Source organism: Phoxinus phoxinus (genome assembly GCF_949152265.1).
Source record: "Phoxinus phoxinus genome assembly, chromosome: 1".
Taxonomy (NCBI): Eukaryota; Metazoa; Chordata; class Actinopteri; order Cypriniformes; family Leuciscidae; genus Phoxinus; species Phoxinus phoxinus.
Genome location: NC_136876.1, coordinates 10,038,423 through 10,054,957, shown reverse-complemented (window position 1 = coordinate 10,054,957; position 16,535 = coordinate 10,038,423). Strand labels below are relative to the sequence as shown.

At 41.0% G+C, this 16,535-nt stretch overlaps 1 protein-coding gene across 1 annotated transcript; it reads right to left on the bottom strand.

Moving 5' to 3' along the window:
- Window positions 1-2,448: 2,448 nt before the first annotated feature.
- On the bottom strand, window positions 2,449-11,084 carry LOC307000155 (alpha-2-macroglobulin-like). Its single transcript, XM_079615513.1, has 34 exons — window positions 10,857-11,084; window positions 10,467-10,650; window positions 10,240-10,396; window positions 10,083-10,135; window positions 9,963-9,983; window positions 9,693-9,858; window positions 9,527-9,611; window positions 9,341-9,455; window positions 9,144-9,264; window positions 8,937-9,046; window positions 8,691-8,861; window positions 8,386-8,613; window positions 8,089-8,301; window positions 7,861-8,010; window positions 6,523-6,648; window positions 6,358-6,451; window positions 6,078-6,225; window positions 5,768-5,993; window positions 5,553-5,676; window positions 5,362-5,483; window positions 5,234-5,285; window positions 5,055-5,138; window positions 4,790-4,966; window positions 4,583-4,658; window positions 4,348-4,504; window positions 4,199-4,273; window positions 3,956-4,118; window positions 3,701-3,885; window positions 3,410-3,631; window positions 3,202-3,323; window positions 3,004-3,085; window positions 2,832-2,915; window positions 2,649-2,754; window positions 2,449-2,565 (listed from the first exon to the last, which is right to left on the bottom strand). Exons 1-34 carry the CDS (start codon window positions 10,937-10,939, stop codon window positions 2,525-2,527), a joined length of 4,323 nt encoding a protein of 1,440 aa, XP_079471639.1. The 5' UTR covers window positions 10,940-11,084; the 3' UTR covers window positions 2,449-2,524.
- Window positions 11,085-16,535: the final 5,451 nt, after the last annotated feature.

Below are 16,535 nucleotides of genomic sequence, written 5' to 3'. Positions count from 1 at the left end.
CCTCCTTCATCTGGAAGAATAAAGTTCCAAGAGTTAATAAAGGCTTACTTCAGAGGGGTCGCGATGTGGGGGGACTAGCTCTCCCCAGTTTTATCCACTACTATTGGGCAACTAACTTGCAAAAAAATGTATTCTGGCTCCATGTGCCAGACACCGACTGGTGTACACTTGAGGCACACTCTTGCCACTCGTCCTCTCTCCCTGCTTTGGTGTACTCCTCCCTGCCCACAAAGTGGTCCAAGTTTACCTCCAATCCCATAGTATTGTCCACCCTTAGAATCTGGGCCCAGTTCCGAAACCATTACAAATTCACCTCTCCCTCCCCCCTTAGCCCTATTTGTAAGAATCATTTATTTCCAGCCTCCTCTCTCGACTTAACATTTACTCAGTGGAGCAGGAAGCAGCTTTCCTGTTTTAAAAGCTTGTACTGTAAAGAAGGGTTCGATAGTTTTGATAATATATGCCAGAAATATGATCTCTCACGCAGTAATTTTTTTAGATATCTCCAAATACGCCACTGTGTCAAAGCACTGTTCCCTTCCTTCCCGGTCCTCCCTACTGAGGCAGCATGGGAAGAGATGACCCTCCTCCGTCCAAAAAAAGGACTGATATCACAACTATATTCTCAATTTATGTCTCTGGAAAACCATGACCTTTCAAAAATTAAGAACGGGTGGGAAGGCGAGTTGATGGTTGAGTTGTCGGACAGACACTGGGAGGATGCACTACGAAGGATTAACTCGTCCTCATCCTGTACACGCTTGGGGCTCATTCAGTTTAAAGTAGTGCATAGGGCTCATTTCAGTAAGGCTAGGTTAGCAGGAATAGACAGGAGTTGTAATAGATGCTCCCTCTCTCCAGCTGATTTAACTCACTCGTTTTGGTTGTGCCCCCGTCTAAATCAGTATTGGTCATCTGTTTTTCAAACTTTATCCGAAGTCATAAAAATTCAAATTAAGCCCTGTCCGCTGATTGCGATTTTTGGTATTACAAAGGAGACCTTAACTTTAACCCGGGACCAATCGGACATTATCGCTTTTACATCACTTCTTGCCCGTCGTAGAATCTTATTGGTTTGGACATCCGCTACTCCACCAGCGGTAGCCGCATGGTTAAGTGATGTTTTATTTTTTCTTAAACTAGAAAAAGTTAAATTCACGTTGAAAGGGTCCGTCCAGAAATTTTACTTAAAATGGCAACCATTTGTGACATATTTTGAGAATCTCAAAGTATTGCCTGAAGTATGAGACTCCTTTATATTTTACAATTTATTATTTCTTCTCTCCGTTTCCTTTTTTATTTTATTTTTTTCTATATATGTTTATTCAAATCAATGGTCAATCACCTTAATGTGGTGGGAACTGAGTAGCCTGACTGACAATTGTGAAAATGTGAGTTTAAAGCCCTGTTAATCAACTGGGGTCGAAATGTGGGCGTGCAGCTGTGTGCTTGTTTTCAATGTGTAGATCCTTAAACTTTTTTGAAGTACTGTGTAACAAACAAAATAGAAAAAGATTGTTTTTCCAGAATGTTGTCAAAATATGGGGGGTGGGAAGGGTTGCCATTAAGTTTTTTTTTTTTTTTTTTTTGGGGGGGGGGGGGGTGTATAAGGTTTTAGTAGTTTAAGATAAAAATGAATCTGGAGAACTGTTTTATTTCCTGTAAAATGTAACATCCTTGATTCTCCAATAAAAAGATTAAAAAAAAAATATATATATATATATAAGTGGGCCTAACGCAGATCTTTGAGGCACTGTTGTTATCTTAGATTTTTCAGTTTAAATAGACAAAAATGGTAATGTCTGACAGGTATATCTAAACCACCTTAATGCCAGTCCCTGAATACATGTACTGTATTTTTGTAGTCGATCTAAGAGTATGTTATGATCCATAATGCCACGCTAAGATCAACTAGTATTGAGAGAGACTTGGTCAGAAGTCAGTCATTTGTAATTCTAATGAGCGCAGTTTCTGTTCTATGATGGGGCCTGAATCCAGATTGAAATCACAAATGAGCAAACATGACTTTAGTATTTTAGACATGGAAGATTTGAAATGGGTCTGTAATTTGCCAATTAATTTGGATCTAATTGTTTCTTAATGAGAGGCTTAATAACTGTCAGCTTGAGCAGTCTTGGGACATGACCTGTAAATAAAGACAAATTAATATTGAGAAGAGGCTCTTCTGCTACAGGTAACAACTGTTTCAGTAATTGGTGGGTATTCGATATAGTAAACATTCTGGTTTAGATGCAATCAGTTTATTTAGCTCTTCCTCTCCAATTGTAGTAAAGCACAGCAATAGTTATTGAGTTCATCATTGCAGCTGAACACAAACTAGAACAGGCACTGCCTGAGTGAGCAAAGTTAAGGATTTGAAGTCACAGGACAAATATAACCTCATGAACACTGCAAATTCCTGATTCAAACAAATGTTCAAATAAATAAAAAAAGCAACAAAAGGACTGATTGTATAAAAGCAGTTTTATTAAGGCACATATCCTACAGCCAGTACTGAATCAAATCATGGACAGGGAGACGTGTAGGTGGTCTCAAACGAATCACCTGAAAAAGGAACATGAAATTAACTGGATCATGTTCAATGGTGAATTCAGCCAGAGCAATGAATGATTAGGATGAAAGCATACTTGTCTGATAGTAGTCATAAACGTTGATGACTGCTGGCTTGATATTTTTTACTGCAAGAACCTGTTTCAGCTGCAGAGTGTAACTCATGGGGACGCCTTTGAGAACCTGGGGGAAAGGATGAATAGCACATACACCACAATCGAGATGGCAGCTAGTAATATACCCAGTGTACACAGTCTTACCTCTTTCAGATATATTAGGACATGATCATCTTCAACATCAACTCGCTCCACTAGCGGGACGAACGATTGGGGTGGAGATCCAAGCTGAGGAAAAGACCATAATTTACAGACACAATCACATCTGAAGGAGCTTCAAGCATCTTGGAACTTTCTAAATCTTAAACCTACGAACCAGTGACGTATCTGCTGTGAAGCCTGACAGAAGCTTAATGTCAACTAGAACCATGTTAGTGCTTGCTTTTACACCGTTGTATCTGAATGACAGTGGTTGGGAATAGAGGTTTAGATCAACAGAATCAAGAATGCAGCATCCTTTTGAATGAGTCAAACAAGAGATGGTTTCAGGACACAAAGCCAAAGCTATTCTTACTTCACTGTGAAGTTCAACATAAGATTAGACCCAAGCGGTCTGCAGTCTCCAGTCACCTTCGCTTCAACAATCAGTGTCCTGGAGACTTTAACGGGTGTTGGGATGTTGTAGAAACACGCCACCTACGGTATGAGCACCGGGCAGACAAGACTAATCAGATTTGAATGTGCACAAAAGAAACAGAAATAGAGAAGGTTAAGATACGGACCTGCACAGAAACACAAGTGGATCCTGATGCTTTAACACTATATTTGCCAGGAACGTTCTTCAGCGGCTTCTCCTGATACAGCAGCTTGTTGTCCCGATTCACATCGAAGCTATAAGAGTCTCCTCCCAGTACTGAGGACTGTACAGTAACAGTGCTGGAGCCATCCAAGCTGAACACTTGAGCAGCGTACACAGACAGAGCCTGAAGAGCCACCACTGTATCCTAAAAACAAGCACCAGATTAAAAATCTCCTCATAAATGATTGCACTCATGTTTGGTGGTCAGAGGCACCTGGGTGGAGGAGAAGCCTCCATAGGGATTCTGCTGGGCCACGAGCCAGTTGACAATGCGGTTAGCATAACCCAGATTAGCCGTCGTGAGAGGCTGAACAGCGAGAACCGCTAGCAGCACGTAAGAGCTGATCTCCACTGCCATAGTATCACCAGATGTCGTCTGAGACCAATGGAGCTTAGTGCCTTAGGATGAGATGGGAGGAAGTTGATTACAAAGAACTTGATGAACAAACAAGAGGCTGGTAAATCTTACCTTCAGAAATGGCAACTTTGTTCAAGGTTGTTAGAAGCTGTGATCGAGTGGTGGTCTCTCCAGCCAGACTGAAGGTGTAGGTCAGCAGAGCCGTGGCATAAGTGTTTCCCAGGTTCCCAACGACAGGCCTCAAGCATGACAAAGCGTTGGCAATGACAGAATCCTAAAAGCAAAGCAGGTGTCAGACAACAGCCAGAAAAAGGCAATATGCAAGGAGTTTACAACTACTGGATAAGTTTTTACAGTGGTGGGGATGCCTAGCTCAAGCAGCGATGCAACAATGTAGGCAGTCATGGTCACGTTATCACCAACTCCACCCTAAAACACCAGCACATAGATTAAAAACAATCTTGGAAGGTTTATGGTTAAGGTGCACTTGATAACACATGTACCTTCATGTCGTTGTGGTACAAAGTTCCCTGTTGCATGAGACAACCATTTGAACCCTGCCGGCTTATTAGCCAGTCCTTTGCACTCTGAAGGACATTCGGATCAATGAAGATGAAACGCTTCGCTAGACCAAAAGACCTCAAGACAAAGGCGGTCAACCTGGCAGTGGAGGAAGTTGTTAAACTGAACAAACCACTTATGACAAAGGTTACACTAGAATATTAGTATGAAACTAACCATGTATTGGATGCATCATAACCAAATGTGCTGAATGATCCATCACTGTGCCTGTAGTTTAGTTGTCCTTGGTATCCTGTTCAAAAGAAAGAACAGTGGCAGGGGATGAGCTTATAAGAGAGTCTTGACAACTTCGATGGGAATCAAAGACTAAAGTCATTAAAATTTAGTCTCCACAACACTAAAAATGGATCTGCTCGCCCATACCACTCTGAAGGTAGCCTGTGGTGGTCTCTCGGATGGCTGCGGTCAGTTGCCCTGTTACTTCCAGGTACAGCAGGATGTAAATATTCGGAGCAAGAATGATCATATTCTGTTCTCCACAGCCAGATGGCATCCGTAATAACCCATCTAGATTCTTCAGTGCACGTCCCATTATGTCCCCTACAAGGATGTAAAGCATAAAACCCAAATCAGAAACAGTTATTCCGCCAAACATTTGTGTCAGTTTCTACTCCATGAAATGCTGTACCAAGAACTGAAACTGAGCATCTAGCTGATCCTTGAACCACATTTGTCGGAAACGTCAGAGTCACGTCTTCAGAAAGAACTTTTCCTGCAAACCGAACAAAATGGATCAGCATTGAGTGCTAGGCTAATGTTTGGCTATACAGGGAGAAGGTTTTGGGGAAACATTGAGTGCAAACAAACCCTTTGGACACAGTAACCAACTCTGGGTGTTTGTCCTTTCAACTCCTTCAGGCTATAAACGCAAAACACAACATCAGTAAAGCCGCATGAGATCCATGATCAAACTCCAGAAGGCTGGTAACACTTGCCAGGACAAGTAGACTTCGAGTGACTACGTCAATGCGTCCTCTTGTCGGCACGGTCACAACCTCAGTGCCACATCGAGTCTGGGATGGTTCAGCTGAAGCATTGACAGTCACATTGACAGCTCCTGCAGTGACAGACAGGAAGTGAGCAACACCACAAAATTTAAATTTGGTAACAGACGTCCAAAACTGACCAAGAACAGACACTGAGAGGACCCAATTGAAGGTCTTTCTCCCATTGCCACAAATACAGGATGAATACGGATCAGTATAGGGTTTAAGAGTGAAGTCCATGGATGAAGCTGGAGTTACTTTAACCTGCCAATGAAAAAAAAAAAGCACATGGAGAAAAGACACATGACCTTCTCTATACATATCCATTACAGTATATAAAGAAACCATGACAGACCATGATGCACTTGGACAGATAGCTGAAGACCGTGGCCTTCAGATCAAAAGACTCCCCGCGGACGATGGAGTATGGCAGCGAGAGCTCCAGGAAGAAGGGCTGGAAGACCGTCAGCAGAGCAGGAGGAGCAAGACCAAAACCTTTGGAAGACAGGCAGAATGCCTCAGTCTCCCATGTGGTGATGGTATCAGGTACAGTGAGGGGAACTCGTGTGGATCCAGTCGCTCTGAAGAAAAAAAAGGACACAACTATAAACAGAAGTAAAGACTGTGGGAAAGTAGCTTTAGATGTTACAAAAGGTTTTACAAACCCCACTTGAGCAAGCTGCCAGATCCAGGTTTCTGGAAAGTAAGTCCTGATGGTCACATCAAAAGAGGAAGCGTCACCTCCAGCACTTTCAGCTACTGGAGGAGCCATTCCAGCCATAGCCATGGCTCCAGGATAACGATAATACATTACTGAAAGATAACAGCAATTTTAAGTTTCCAAATGGCTTGCAGTTTCAGGTCACAGAAGCTACAAACTATAATAAAAGTAAGGAATCTATGAAGTCATGTGGAAATATGAGCGCAAGAAACAAACTGACATACCATCATGGAAGTTACGATAATAATTCAGGCCTCTGTACATGACACACTGAGGTACTCTGATAGGCAAATTTGTGGCAACCTTCATCCCCATGCTCTGTCAGGCAAGAGAAAAACATTTGAAGATTAAGGTGAATTTATTAAACAGGATAATGAACAGTTTTATACCTTGAAGGTTTCATAGGCTTGGTCTGTAGGAACAGCCCGACGGGCTCGAACATTTATGCACTCCTGTTCATCCTCAACTTCATATGGATATTCAGATAGTGATCGCACTGGGAGCAAGTTGAACACCTGAGAACATAGAGAGAAAGTGGTCTTCTAGTATTAAGTCTCACACATTGGTCTTCAAAAGTCAAAGACATTTTAAAAAAGGACAAATGTCTTCGATTTGGTTAAATTCGTTCAATGATGGCATGACAGGGTTTTCCCTGTCTTTGATCTGCAGTAAACTGAATATTTTAGTGTAGCACACATCGGATTAGAATCCCACTTCAGTTTAGGTCTAAAAAGGTGTAGCATCTGGACCAAAGCAGACAATTCTCCATATTTAATGAATAATCCAGCAAACAGTTACAGGACACATTAAGCCTTAAGACTTTACATTGGGTGTTTAGAAAATAATCATCAAGATTCTTATACAAATGCGTCAATCAAGTTACATATTCAAGGGCCTGCTAGAACAAATGGTCAAAAAGAAATTCCCTCCAAATTAGCTCACACGACTCCAGAGGGTGTGACATCTTCACACGCTTTTAAATAAAAAACCCAAAAACAAGATAACGTCTTAGAAATCCGATAAAGTCTAAGAAATCCTGATGTGAAGATGCTGAACTAGAAGTTTTCGAAGGACCCCCAAGCTTGTGCCAGGCTGTGGCCTTGTCTTTACAGTCACCAAAGATTGATTCCCACTGGTTCTCTCATCAAGACATCAGCAAAGATCAACTGGAGCCTCAAATTGCATCAGGACAGTTTTATTCAAATGGGCGAGGCATGCAAGTAACAAACCTAAGTCTCATTTGATACATTAAGTAACCTTACCCCTTTAAAGGGCGTGTTGTAACTAAACTAATTGTTTGCTCAAGGCTGATGATCTGCTGAATTTCAAACAATGCTACAACTTGCATGCATATGCATGTGTATGTTAAGAGTAGTTTAAGTTTAGTCTAGTTAAAGTCTTGTTCATGTCACACATGAAGTTGTCCATGTTTCATGCTCATATACTGGAGTCCCCAATCATGCAGATTTTGACTACTTGCTCTTGAGTAGTACTGTACAGTAGGAGACATTTCCCATACCCCAGAAATGTACATTTCTCAGAATTAAACTGTTAAAGAGTGTTCATGGGACAAACAGGTTTCTTGATTGTAATATTACATTTTTCCACATTAAAGTTAAATTTTATTAACTGATCAAAATATTTATAATTGATAACAAGTAGTGATTTATTAATATTTATTTTAAGCCAATTCGCTACAAAGGAAATCTGATTGAGGCACACCATACCATTTCCGCACTCAAACGTCTTCCTGGCTCCATGATCCGGATGCTCTGATCTACAGCACTGATGCCACACAGAGATCCTGCTTGAGCAGAGATCGTCAGAATGCTTTCCTCCGCAGGAACTGCCGTAGCAGGAGAGAACTGTAGAGACACCTGGGACAAAAATTGACAGGCTATTGGATACATCATCATTCCTCACTTAAAGACAGAAGATGCCAGTGCACATCATACCTTGTTTTGGAAACATGTTTCCGTCTCAAATGATGCACTACCAACAACAACATTCTCACTGGGCAGAACGCAGTAGACCAGAATATGCACTGCTGGAGCCATATCGACACTGACAGACAGCTGGAAAGACACAGAGCCGCTTGTGACGGTATTAGAAGCCCTTGCTATGACTGTCTGAATTCCATGGAGAACAATTAATCCTCTGGACATGACCTGACAAGACAAATGAATGCATAAAAGGTGCTGAACAAAATACAAAATAAAATAAAAAAACCTACAAAACTAATGTCCACTCACCATATAGATGATGTCAGTGCTATAGTCACCAGCCTCTCCAACAAAAGAATACTTGACAGTCACTGGAAATGCAGCACCACATTTGAGCGGCTGCTCAAGCTTCACTATAGTCAGTTCACTAAATGATGGGTTGTCAGGAGAAGCAGTTTGGAGAAGCTGAACAACCCTTGTATCTGTAGTGAAGTATGGCGATTTGTAACCATAAACAACCTCTGGAGTCGCACTTGCCTGGGAAACAACGAATTGAATCAGTTACATGTGAGAGATTGGGAGAAGTCCATTTCACAAAACCGAGCAAATCGTACCACAAGATTGAGAGCAGCTTTAGGAAGATTAGCAGTGCTGAGGGAGAACGTGACAAGTCCTTTCTGGTTTGTAGTCAGATTCTGCAGCAGTTTGTTGGGCCAGCTGTTACCATCCAGGAGATAAACCACCTTGTTTGCGATTGGAGTCCCATCAAAACGAGACACTGATATCTGTTGGGAATGATCAAGGTTAGGAAAGGGAACCAATATGAATGCTCCTGTGACATGGAATTAACATTTACTTGCCTTTCCATTAATCACTGATCCGGTTTCAAAATAATCTGGGAGATCCACAAACGTGACTTTGCCAACTTCAAACGTAATGGACACTGTTGCAGCTTTTGACATGACTACATCTGGGGTAGTGGGGATGGGGTGGATGAATGCAATAGAAAAGTGAACAGCCAACAAACTTTAAAGCAAGTGCCATTGGTTTGGATCAGCCAATCTCACCTGTTCCCACCTCAGTGACGTTCACATTTACAAGAAAAGTATCTTGCATATTATTTTCAAATTTGGTGTTGAAAAACACTGATGTATCGACGGTAAGGGAGGCACAGCCAGAGTCATTCATCTGGTAGCAGAACAAAGTCACATTGTAAGTCAAGCACAAGCAGAAGAAAAACTCCACTGTAAGGCAGGATTCAAACCTTTGCAGTTTTATTCAGGCAACGACGGGTCAAATCAGGAACCACAACATATGGAAACGGCTCACGGCACACTTCCACCAATGCTTGACCAAGCACAGGTTGGCCATATGTGTATCTGAGAAACATCACAAGGAACAAGATCAAGAACAGACCAACTTCAAGACAAGAAAATAAATATTTACTTACTTGGCACAAGCCTCAACTTTCAGTCCCACATCTGCAACACTGTACGTCTGTGGCGTGTTTACGGTCACATCAAACTTGGGCAAAACTAAACCAGAAACCAAACGACTTGAACCAAGACCTCAGATCTGTCACTGAACTGCTGCACAGTTTATACACAATGACTTACCATATTTTTTCACCTCAAAAACCTGGGAGATTGTTCGGTCTCCAATAAAAGCCTTTAGTGAGTACATCCCTATTTGAGCCTCTGGGTTTAACTTGTGAGAAAGCTGCAATATCCACCCCGTTGAGGAAACATTTGTCCACTGACCAATCCGGTTATTATGATTATCCTAATAAAACAATGAACAGCTCAGAGGAAAAAAAGCAAACAAAGCAAAAGTACAAAAAGCTGCATTGACTCCCATTCAAAAGACTTGCACTGGAGCACACTCACCTCTACCACCACTAGATTGTACTGCGAGACAAAGGAATGAATATTAAACATTTAAAATAACAAACACACTGATCACTGAAATGGCCAGAAAACTCAATATGGTGAAACATCTGGTCTTACCATCTGATCAAAAGGCACAAATCTGGCATCCATAGTGACAACTCTGAAATTCACTGCAAAGAAATCAACACTCACATTAATGCACTTGATCAAAACTTGTATCGTAATGGACTTTGCTACACCTCTAATATTAAACCAAGGGTCATTCACAGCTCACCAGTTTGTCCTGGATTGTAGATGGGTTTGTCTGTTTGGATGAAGGTCAAAGGAAGGTAACGTCTAAACATGACTTTCCTCTCCTCAGTCGCTCTGAAGACCTTCCCTTGAACGTCCACCTTCAGCTTCTGCACCAATTCTCTATCTACTCGAGGAGCCTGTGGAGAAACTCAGTTTATAACAAACTAGACGAAAAAGAAAAAGAGGCACATGCGTCTCATGACAGACCTGGAAGCTAAAGCAGCGGTGAAACGATGTTGAAGAAACTTGCTGCACAAGTTGAGTTGTCCTGTTTTTCTCATCAAGCAGAGAAACTGTCATTGTGAGACTCTCTTGGGGCTTCAGAAGGGATATGCATAATTTGGCATCAGATCCAGACTCAATCACTGCAGGGAACGTCACCATGAATAACCTGTGGAAACAATACAGAAACCACAGGACATCTAGTTTATCACTGGATAGCAACAAATGAAGAGTAGTGATCTTTTACAATGACGCTGAAAAAGTTTCAATCGGTTCACATAGACAGTTTTCACCGTCTACAAAGTTTAGTTAATCACAACATAAAACAGACAACAGAATGCTTGATCACTTCAAATCACATTTAACAGTACTTACGGCCCTGGTTTCTGTCCATCAACAGCAAAGAGAAAAAGGGCTAAAAGGAGCCCTTTCCAAACACTAGTCTCCCTCACAGCCATGAGGAAAAATCATCCAAGACCAAACCTAAATCAAGTCTCTTTCACAATTCTTAGAGCGCTTCTCTTACACTACCACTGTTTATTGCTGCTGCTTCTCTCAATCCTCTGCACTGAACGCAGGGATATTTAAACACTTTTAATTGTCAGGGAATGCTAACTTTATTTTGCTCATTTAATTGATTAACCACCACCTGGAATTAATTGAGTTAATTGAGTTCTATCTGGTATTGATTTAAAACACATCTCAATACTGCCACTGACACATGTAATCGGTGATGCCTACACTGTGTTATCCTCTTTTTAAAATTTGCACCCTATTGACTTGAATGTGGCAAATTTTAAACCTGCTTTTATTTCTCTTATCATCCTTGATGTGTCATTACAAATGCCCAGCCATGTTGAGTGATTCCTTCAGAGTGAACACGAGTGAATCTGACTGCAGTAGATGTGAAAGATATTAATAAAAATGATGTTATTTCAGCCAGCGCACATACCTGTATTTACATCCTGTTTTCGGTCGAAGTCCACAGTAGTCGATTGTCGAGTTCACGCGCGTGATCATAGGTAACTAAACCTATGCGCGTGAACTCGACAATCGACTACTTTGGACTTTAAATAAAAAAATATTTTAATAAAAATGTATTAAAAATTATTATTATTGTGCAATTTCACATGTAGGCTTTTCAGGTCATGGTTTAGTCAGCTGTAATGTTTTTATTACTAATGTAAAGCCAAGAAGCGCTTATTGGCACTTTAATACTGTTTTATTGCAGGATACATTTCTTTGTGAGGTGTTTGGCTATTGTTGGAAACAATTTAAGAATAGGAAGTCATCGTTTGATCCTATAAAGCAATGGTGGGATAATGCAAACTGTATACAGCAACTGTGCCGTATACTTTCAATGCTCCTATAGACATTTCCCGATCTCTGGAAGATCTAGAGAGAGAAATAATTGAAATTCAAAATGTAATGGAAACCCGTTAGAGACAGAGAATGTGTTAAATTTAAGATAAAAAGAAAGTTTTGGATGATTTGTTGGGTGTTAAAGCACAGGGTGCTCTGGTGCGCTCACGCTTTCAAAGTGTAGCGATGGATGGCCCAACCAAATTTTTTTTGGACTTGAAAAGAAAAATGACCAAAATAGAAATATGCATTCTTTGATCACCCTTCTACCGAAGAAAGGAGACCTCGGAAACATAAAGAACTGGAGACCTGTGTCAGATCTTATGAAGATCTTATCCAAAGCCTTAGCAATTAGATTGAGAGAAGTGATTGGTGGGGTCATCCATGTAGACCAGACATACTGTGTTCCCAATTGGTCTATTTTTGACCATATTCATTTAATTAGAGACATTTCTGGATCATTGGGTCTAGACTTTGGTCTTATTTCCTTAGACCAGGAAAAAGCTTTTGACCGGGTTGAGCATAAATACCTCTGGCAGACGCTAAGAGAGTTTGGTTATCAAGAATTAGTATACCGCAATCTGAATGTTAAATTAAGTTATCAGCTTATGCTGATGATATTGTTGTCATGATAAAAAATCAAGAACAAGTAGACACCCTGCAAGTAATAATAAATCAGTTTGGTAAACTGGATTAATAGTGAAGCTATAGGTGGAAAGTGGGAAGGTAGATGCCTTCTTAAACTCCCTGCTGGACTTGAGTGGAATAAAGGTGGTTTTAAATATTAAGGTGTATATCTTGGGGATGCCTCCATGTTGACAAAAAACTGGGAAGGGGTTTTGGAAAAAATATAAAAGGACAACTAGAAAAATTGAGATGGTTGTGGCCAAAAATGTCTTTCAGAGGACGTCAAGTCAAGTCATCTTCATTTAAACAAGTCATCTTCATCTTTAAACAATGTAGATTGTTTCAAAGCTGCTTTACAGAGATAAATGGATAATTTAAGGTAACATTGTTTTGGCTTTATAGCGGTTCTTGAATAAAGATATTTTCCAGCTAAAGTTATTTTTAATTTTGAACGATCATTAGTTATTAAATTAGGGGCCGCTAAGATGACACCGTTCTCTCTAAACAGACTTTAAACGCAAACCTGTGAGAAACGCTGATGGCGCTCACGTGTGCATCAAGAATTCATTCTATAGTTTTGCGCATTTGAATATATGTGCGCATGTTTGTAATTCCCTAAAAAACCAAGCCTTAAAGGTGCCATGTGTATTGTCTGGCAAAAAAATCAAGTCATACTCCACCATCCATACCAGATGGGGGCAGTATACCTCCATAAAGTGAATTGGTCTACTCTAGAGTAACAGACGAGAAACGGTATAGTCTCTATGCTCCGCCCCTACCTTCACAACAACCCTAGAGCCATAGCCGAAGCCTAATAGAGGACGTTTTGCCTCCAGGGGAACGTTGGGTGATGTCAAGTGATTTTGAAACATGACATCTTCAAGCTACTCCCCTTCACCTTTACCAGTGAATATGTTCATATTCGTTTTGTTCATATTACATTTTGAGTTGTATATACACATTGTTTGAATTAAATTAATTTGACAGACAGCATTCTGTCAACATCATTGGTCAACATCAGACAGCGCACAAGAACCGATCATCTCTACTATAGTAAAAAAAAACACGAACACTGCTGAAAGATACAGTAGGCTACAAATGACCTGTTCGCGCCACAAATTGTTCTCCGTCCTTAGCGACCGAGTCATTGAATGTGAAACAGCCGGCTGCTGTCGTCAGCGAGCAGCAATATTCAGACAACGAGGGCGTGCGCGCCGCGTTGATACCTCCGTTTCAGTTTCTCGAACCCGCGCAGTGCGGCGGTCAGAACACGGAGACCATTCTGCCCCTAGCTATGCGTGCGAAAGCATGGGAAGCGATCCCAGGCGTGTCAGAATGGGTGCTGAACGTTGTAAAACAGGGCTATGCGCTGCAGTTCGCTCGCCGCCCCCCGCGCTTTCGAGCCCGGACCGTGACGAGCGGTCCTTTTCTTATCTGATTTGATTTGTGCTTCAGAGCGCGTGTTTTTTCCCCTGCAGCGGGTGGTGGTGGTAGGGGTCTCTTGCCAAGGGCTTCAGCCATCCTTCCGCTCTCTTCCCTGAATTGAAATGAAGTAGTGGGCTGTACTGTCCACACGATTGACATCAGGTTCAAGTACGCCCACAAGCCGTGCGAGTTATTCGTGTATTGCAGGTTGGCATGTGGTTATGTTGCCCGCATACCGCCTCCCATGGCCGAAACTGGTATTACGACACCTGTCGGGCCGTGGCTAGTAATGCTAATGCTAATTAAGGTTGATATCTCTGCAGCACTATAACTTGACATTTTTTTATGACATCATTGCCCTTATTTCTTCTCATTCTTTTGATGCGTGTAGCTCATTTTTTGGATATGTTTACCTCAATTTTTACACATGGCACCTTTAACAAACTACTTGTCTGGCCTTCAAATTTTGATACAGAATTGTATCACTTCGGGGTAGATAAGCAAAACCGAAATTATTATTATAATATGACTTGATTTATCAGAGGGGTTAAATTTAACATCTGATTAAATCTGTGATCCATCTGTGTGGTGAAATTATTCCTGGTTTGTATATTTGGTCATTAAGACACATCTTCACACCTGTTTTGTGTGACCGACTTTGTGTTTCTGTAAAGTGGATGTGAAGACTGTAGTTTAATTACTGTAAATGCAGCTCTTGTTTGGCTGCACTAGTTAATAAAAGTGTGAAATCAAATTGAAAATATACATTAAACCTGGAATTTTCTTAAACAAAAATGTTTCTACTTTTTCTGTGCAAGTAAATAAGTATTATTGATCATGTGACTCTGTACAGACAGTCAGATTTTTTTTTATTGCTCAAGATGACCTTTGGATCCTCTCAAATCATGCTGGAGAACAGTAGATGAGATGATGGTTGAAAATGTTTTGTTTGAGGTCATCATGGTGATCAGCGTTTGCTTTATTTGGGCTCTTGACCCTTAACTTTTGTTAAATTGCTTATTTTTTCAGCAATTGCAGATTTTTTCAGAAAATATTTCTGCATTGATCAAGCAGATCAACGTCGGTCTTAAGTCAAATGACTGCATTAGAGAGATGACATGGAGTTGCAATAAATGCTTTAATAATCCGTACAACTGTAGCAGCGGGCCGTATTACTATTATTCTGTTGCGCATAACTGAGTAACTGATGACGGCACGATTAGATGTTGGCCAATCAGCAGAAAGGGGTGTTTCATTTAATCCTGGTGAAGGATAACAAATTTTAAGAGTCTATTTCAAATGTGCTTCCGTACATAACATCACGGTAAAGAATATTGTATTTAGCTTTTAAGGTTAAGCTGCAAAGTTGCAATTCCTGTTTTCTCCAGTGTATTTTAAATGAGTCGCATCACTGAGATTCTCACCTTTTCAGCCTAGCTGTAGGGGAGATTTTCACCTTTTGTCTTTAATGGCTCTGGGATGGCCCTTGGAACCGGAGTTCCTGGCCAGAATCAGCATGTGAATAGTTATGCTGATTCCTAGCTCAGACGTTGAAGCATCAAGATGATTGGATTAGCAATACAATAGCTGATTGGTTCGGTTTCTCTAGAGCAATCTAAAAAACCTACAATCCAGGTTTTTCGCCTGATAGAATCAACTCCTCCAGTCAAATTCCAGTCCCAGAAGTCCCTCCCCGTTAGAAGGTATATAACTACAATGTAAACTGTTTAGTTTTTAGACTGATTTTGGACGAACCCGCAGCCGTGCTCAATAAATAACAACTTCTGAACGCGATCCCAACTGTCTCACTGGTCCTTGCTTCGATGAAAGAAAAACTTTACAACACTGGTTATTCATAAACTGTCGTTTCACACTGCACATTCCTAAATGCCCATACACCACGCGGTGTTTCCGTGACTGTCGAAAGTGCGTGAATAGAAGGCTCACGATTAGTTGTCAGTTGCTAAGCATAGTTGTAACATTCTAACACCGCATCACTTCACACTGTACAAGTTTGGCACCGCAACGTGGAGTTAACACAATACAAGCAGAGCTAATCATGCTCCAGAGAAGGGTTTTATTATTCTGGCTCCGCCCTCCTACGTACTTCCGCTCAATTTTCGTTTTCCTTCAGTACTAGGTCTGGGATTGTGGTGTATTCTTGGGTTTTCTCCGATCAATTTTTTGCAGGTCAAATCAGCGAACAGAAGGAGTGGCTGAGAACGATGACGTTGAGGTCGTGCACTAGTTTGAGTCGTCATACGTCACGACCAAACGTTAGCGATTGGTTAGATCCAGAGTGACTCTGGGCAGATCCAATAGTTTTAAACTTCAACAGAGTACCCGCAATCAAGGAAGTTAACGCTTGTCAATGGAGAGAGGCCAGACTCTCTGTACAAAAGAAATGTACAAGTGTCTGGTAGAACCAGAATTGGGTTTCATAACCCCAGGTAAAAAGCAGTGCTAACCCCTTTTTTAAATTACAAGTGTGAAATGCTTCCTTACCCAGGCTTAAAAGCTGTTAAAGGGGTCATGAACTGGACTATTTTATTAATAATGTTACTATGATTTTTACATGAAAAATTGTCAATTTAGATAAAGCCATTTTTCGTATACTGATTTTAGCCTCAGATTTCAACG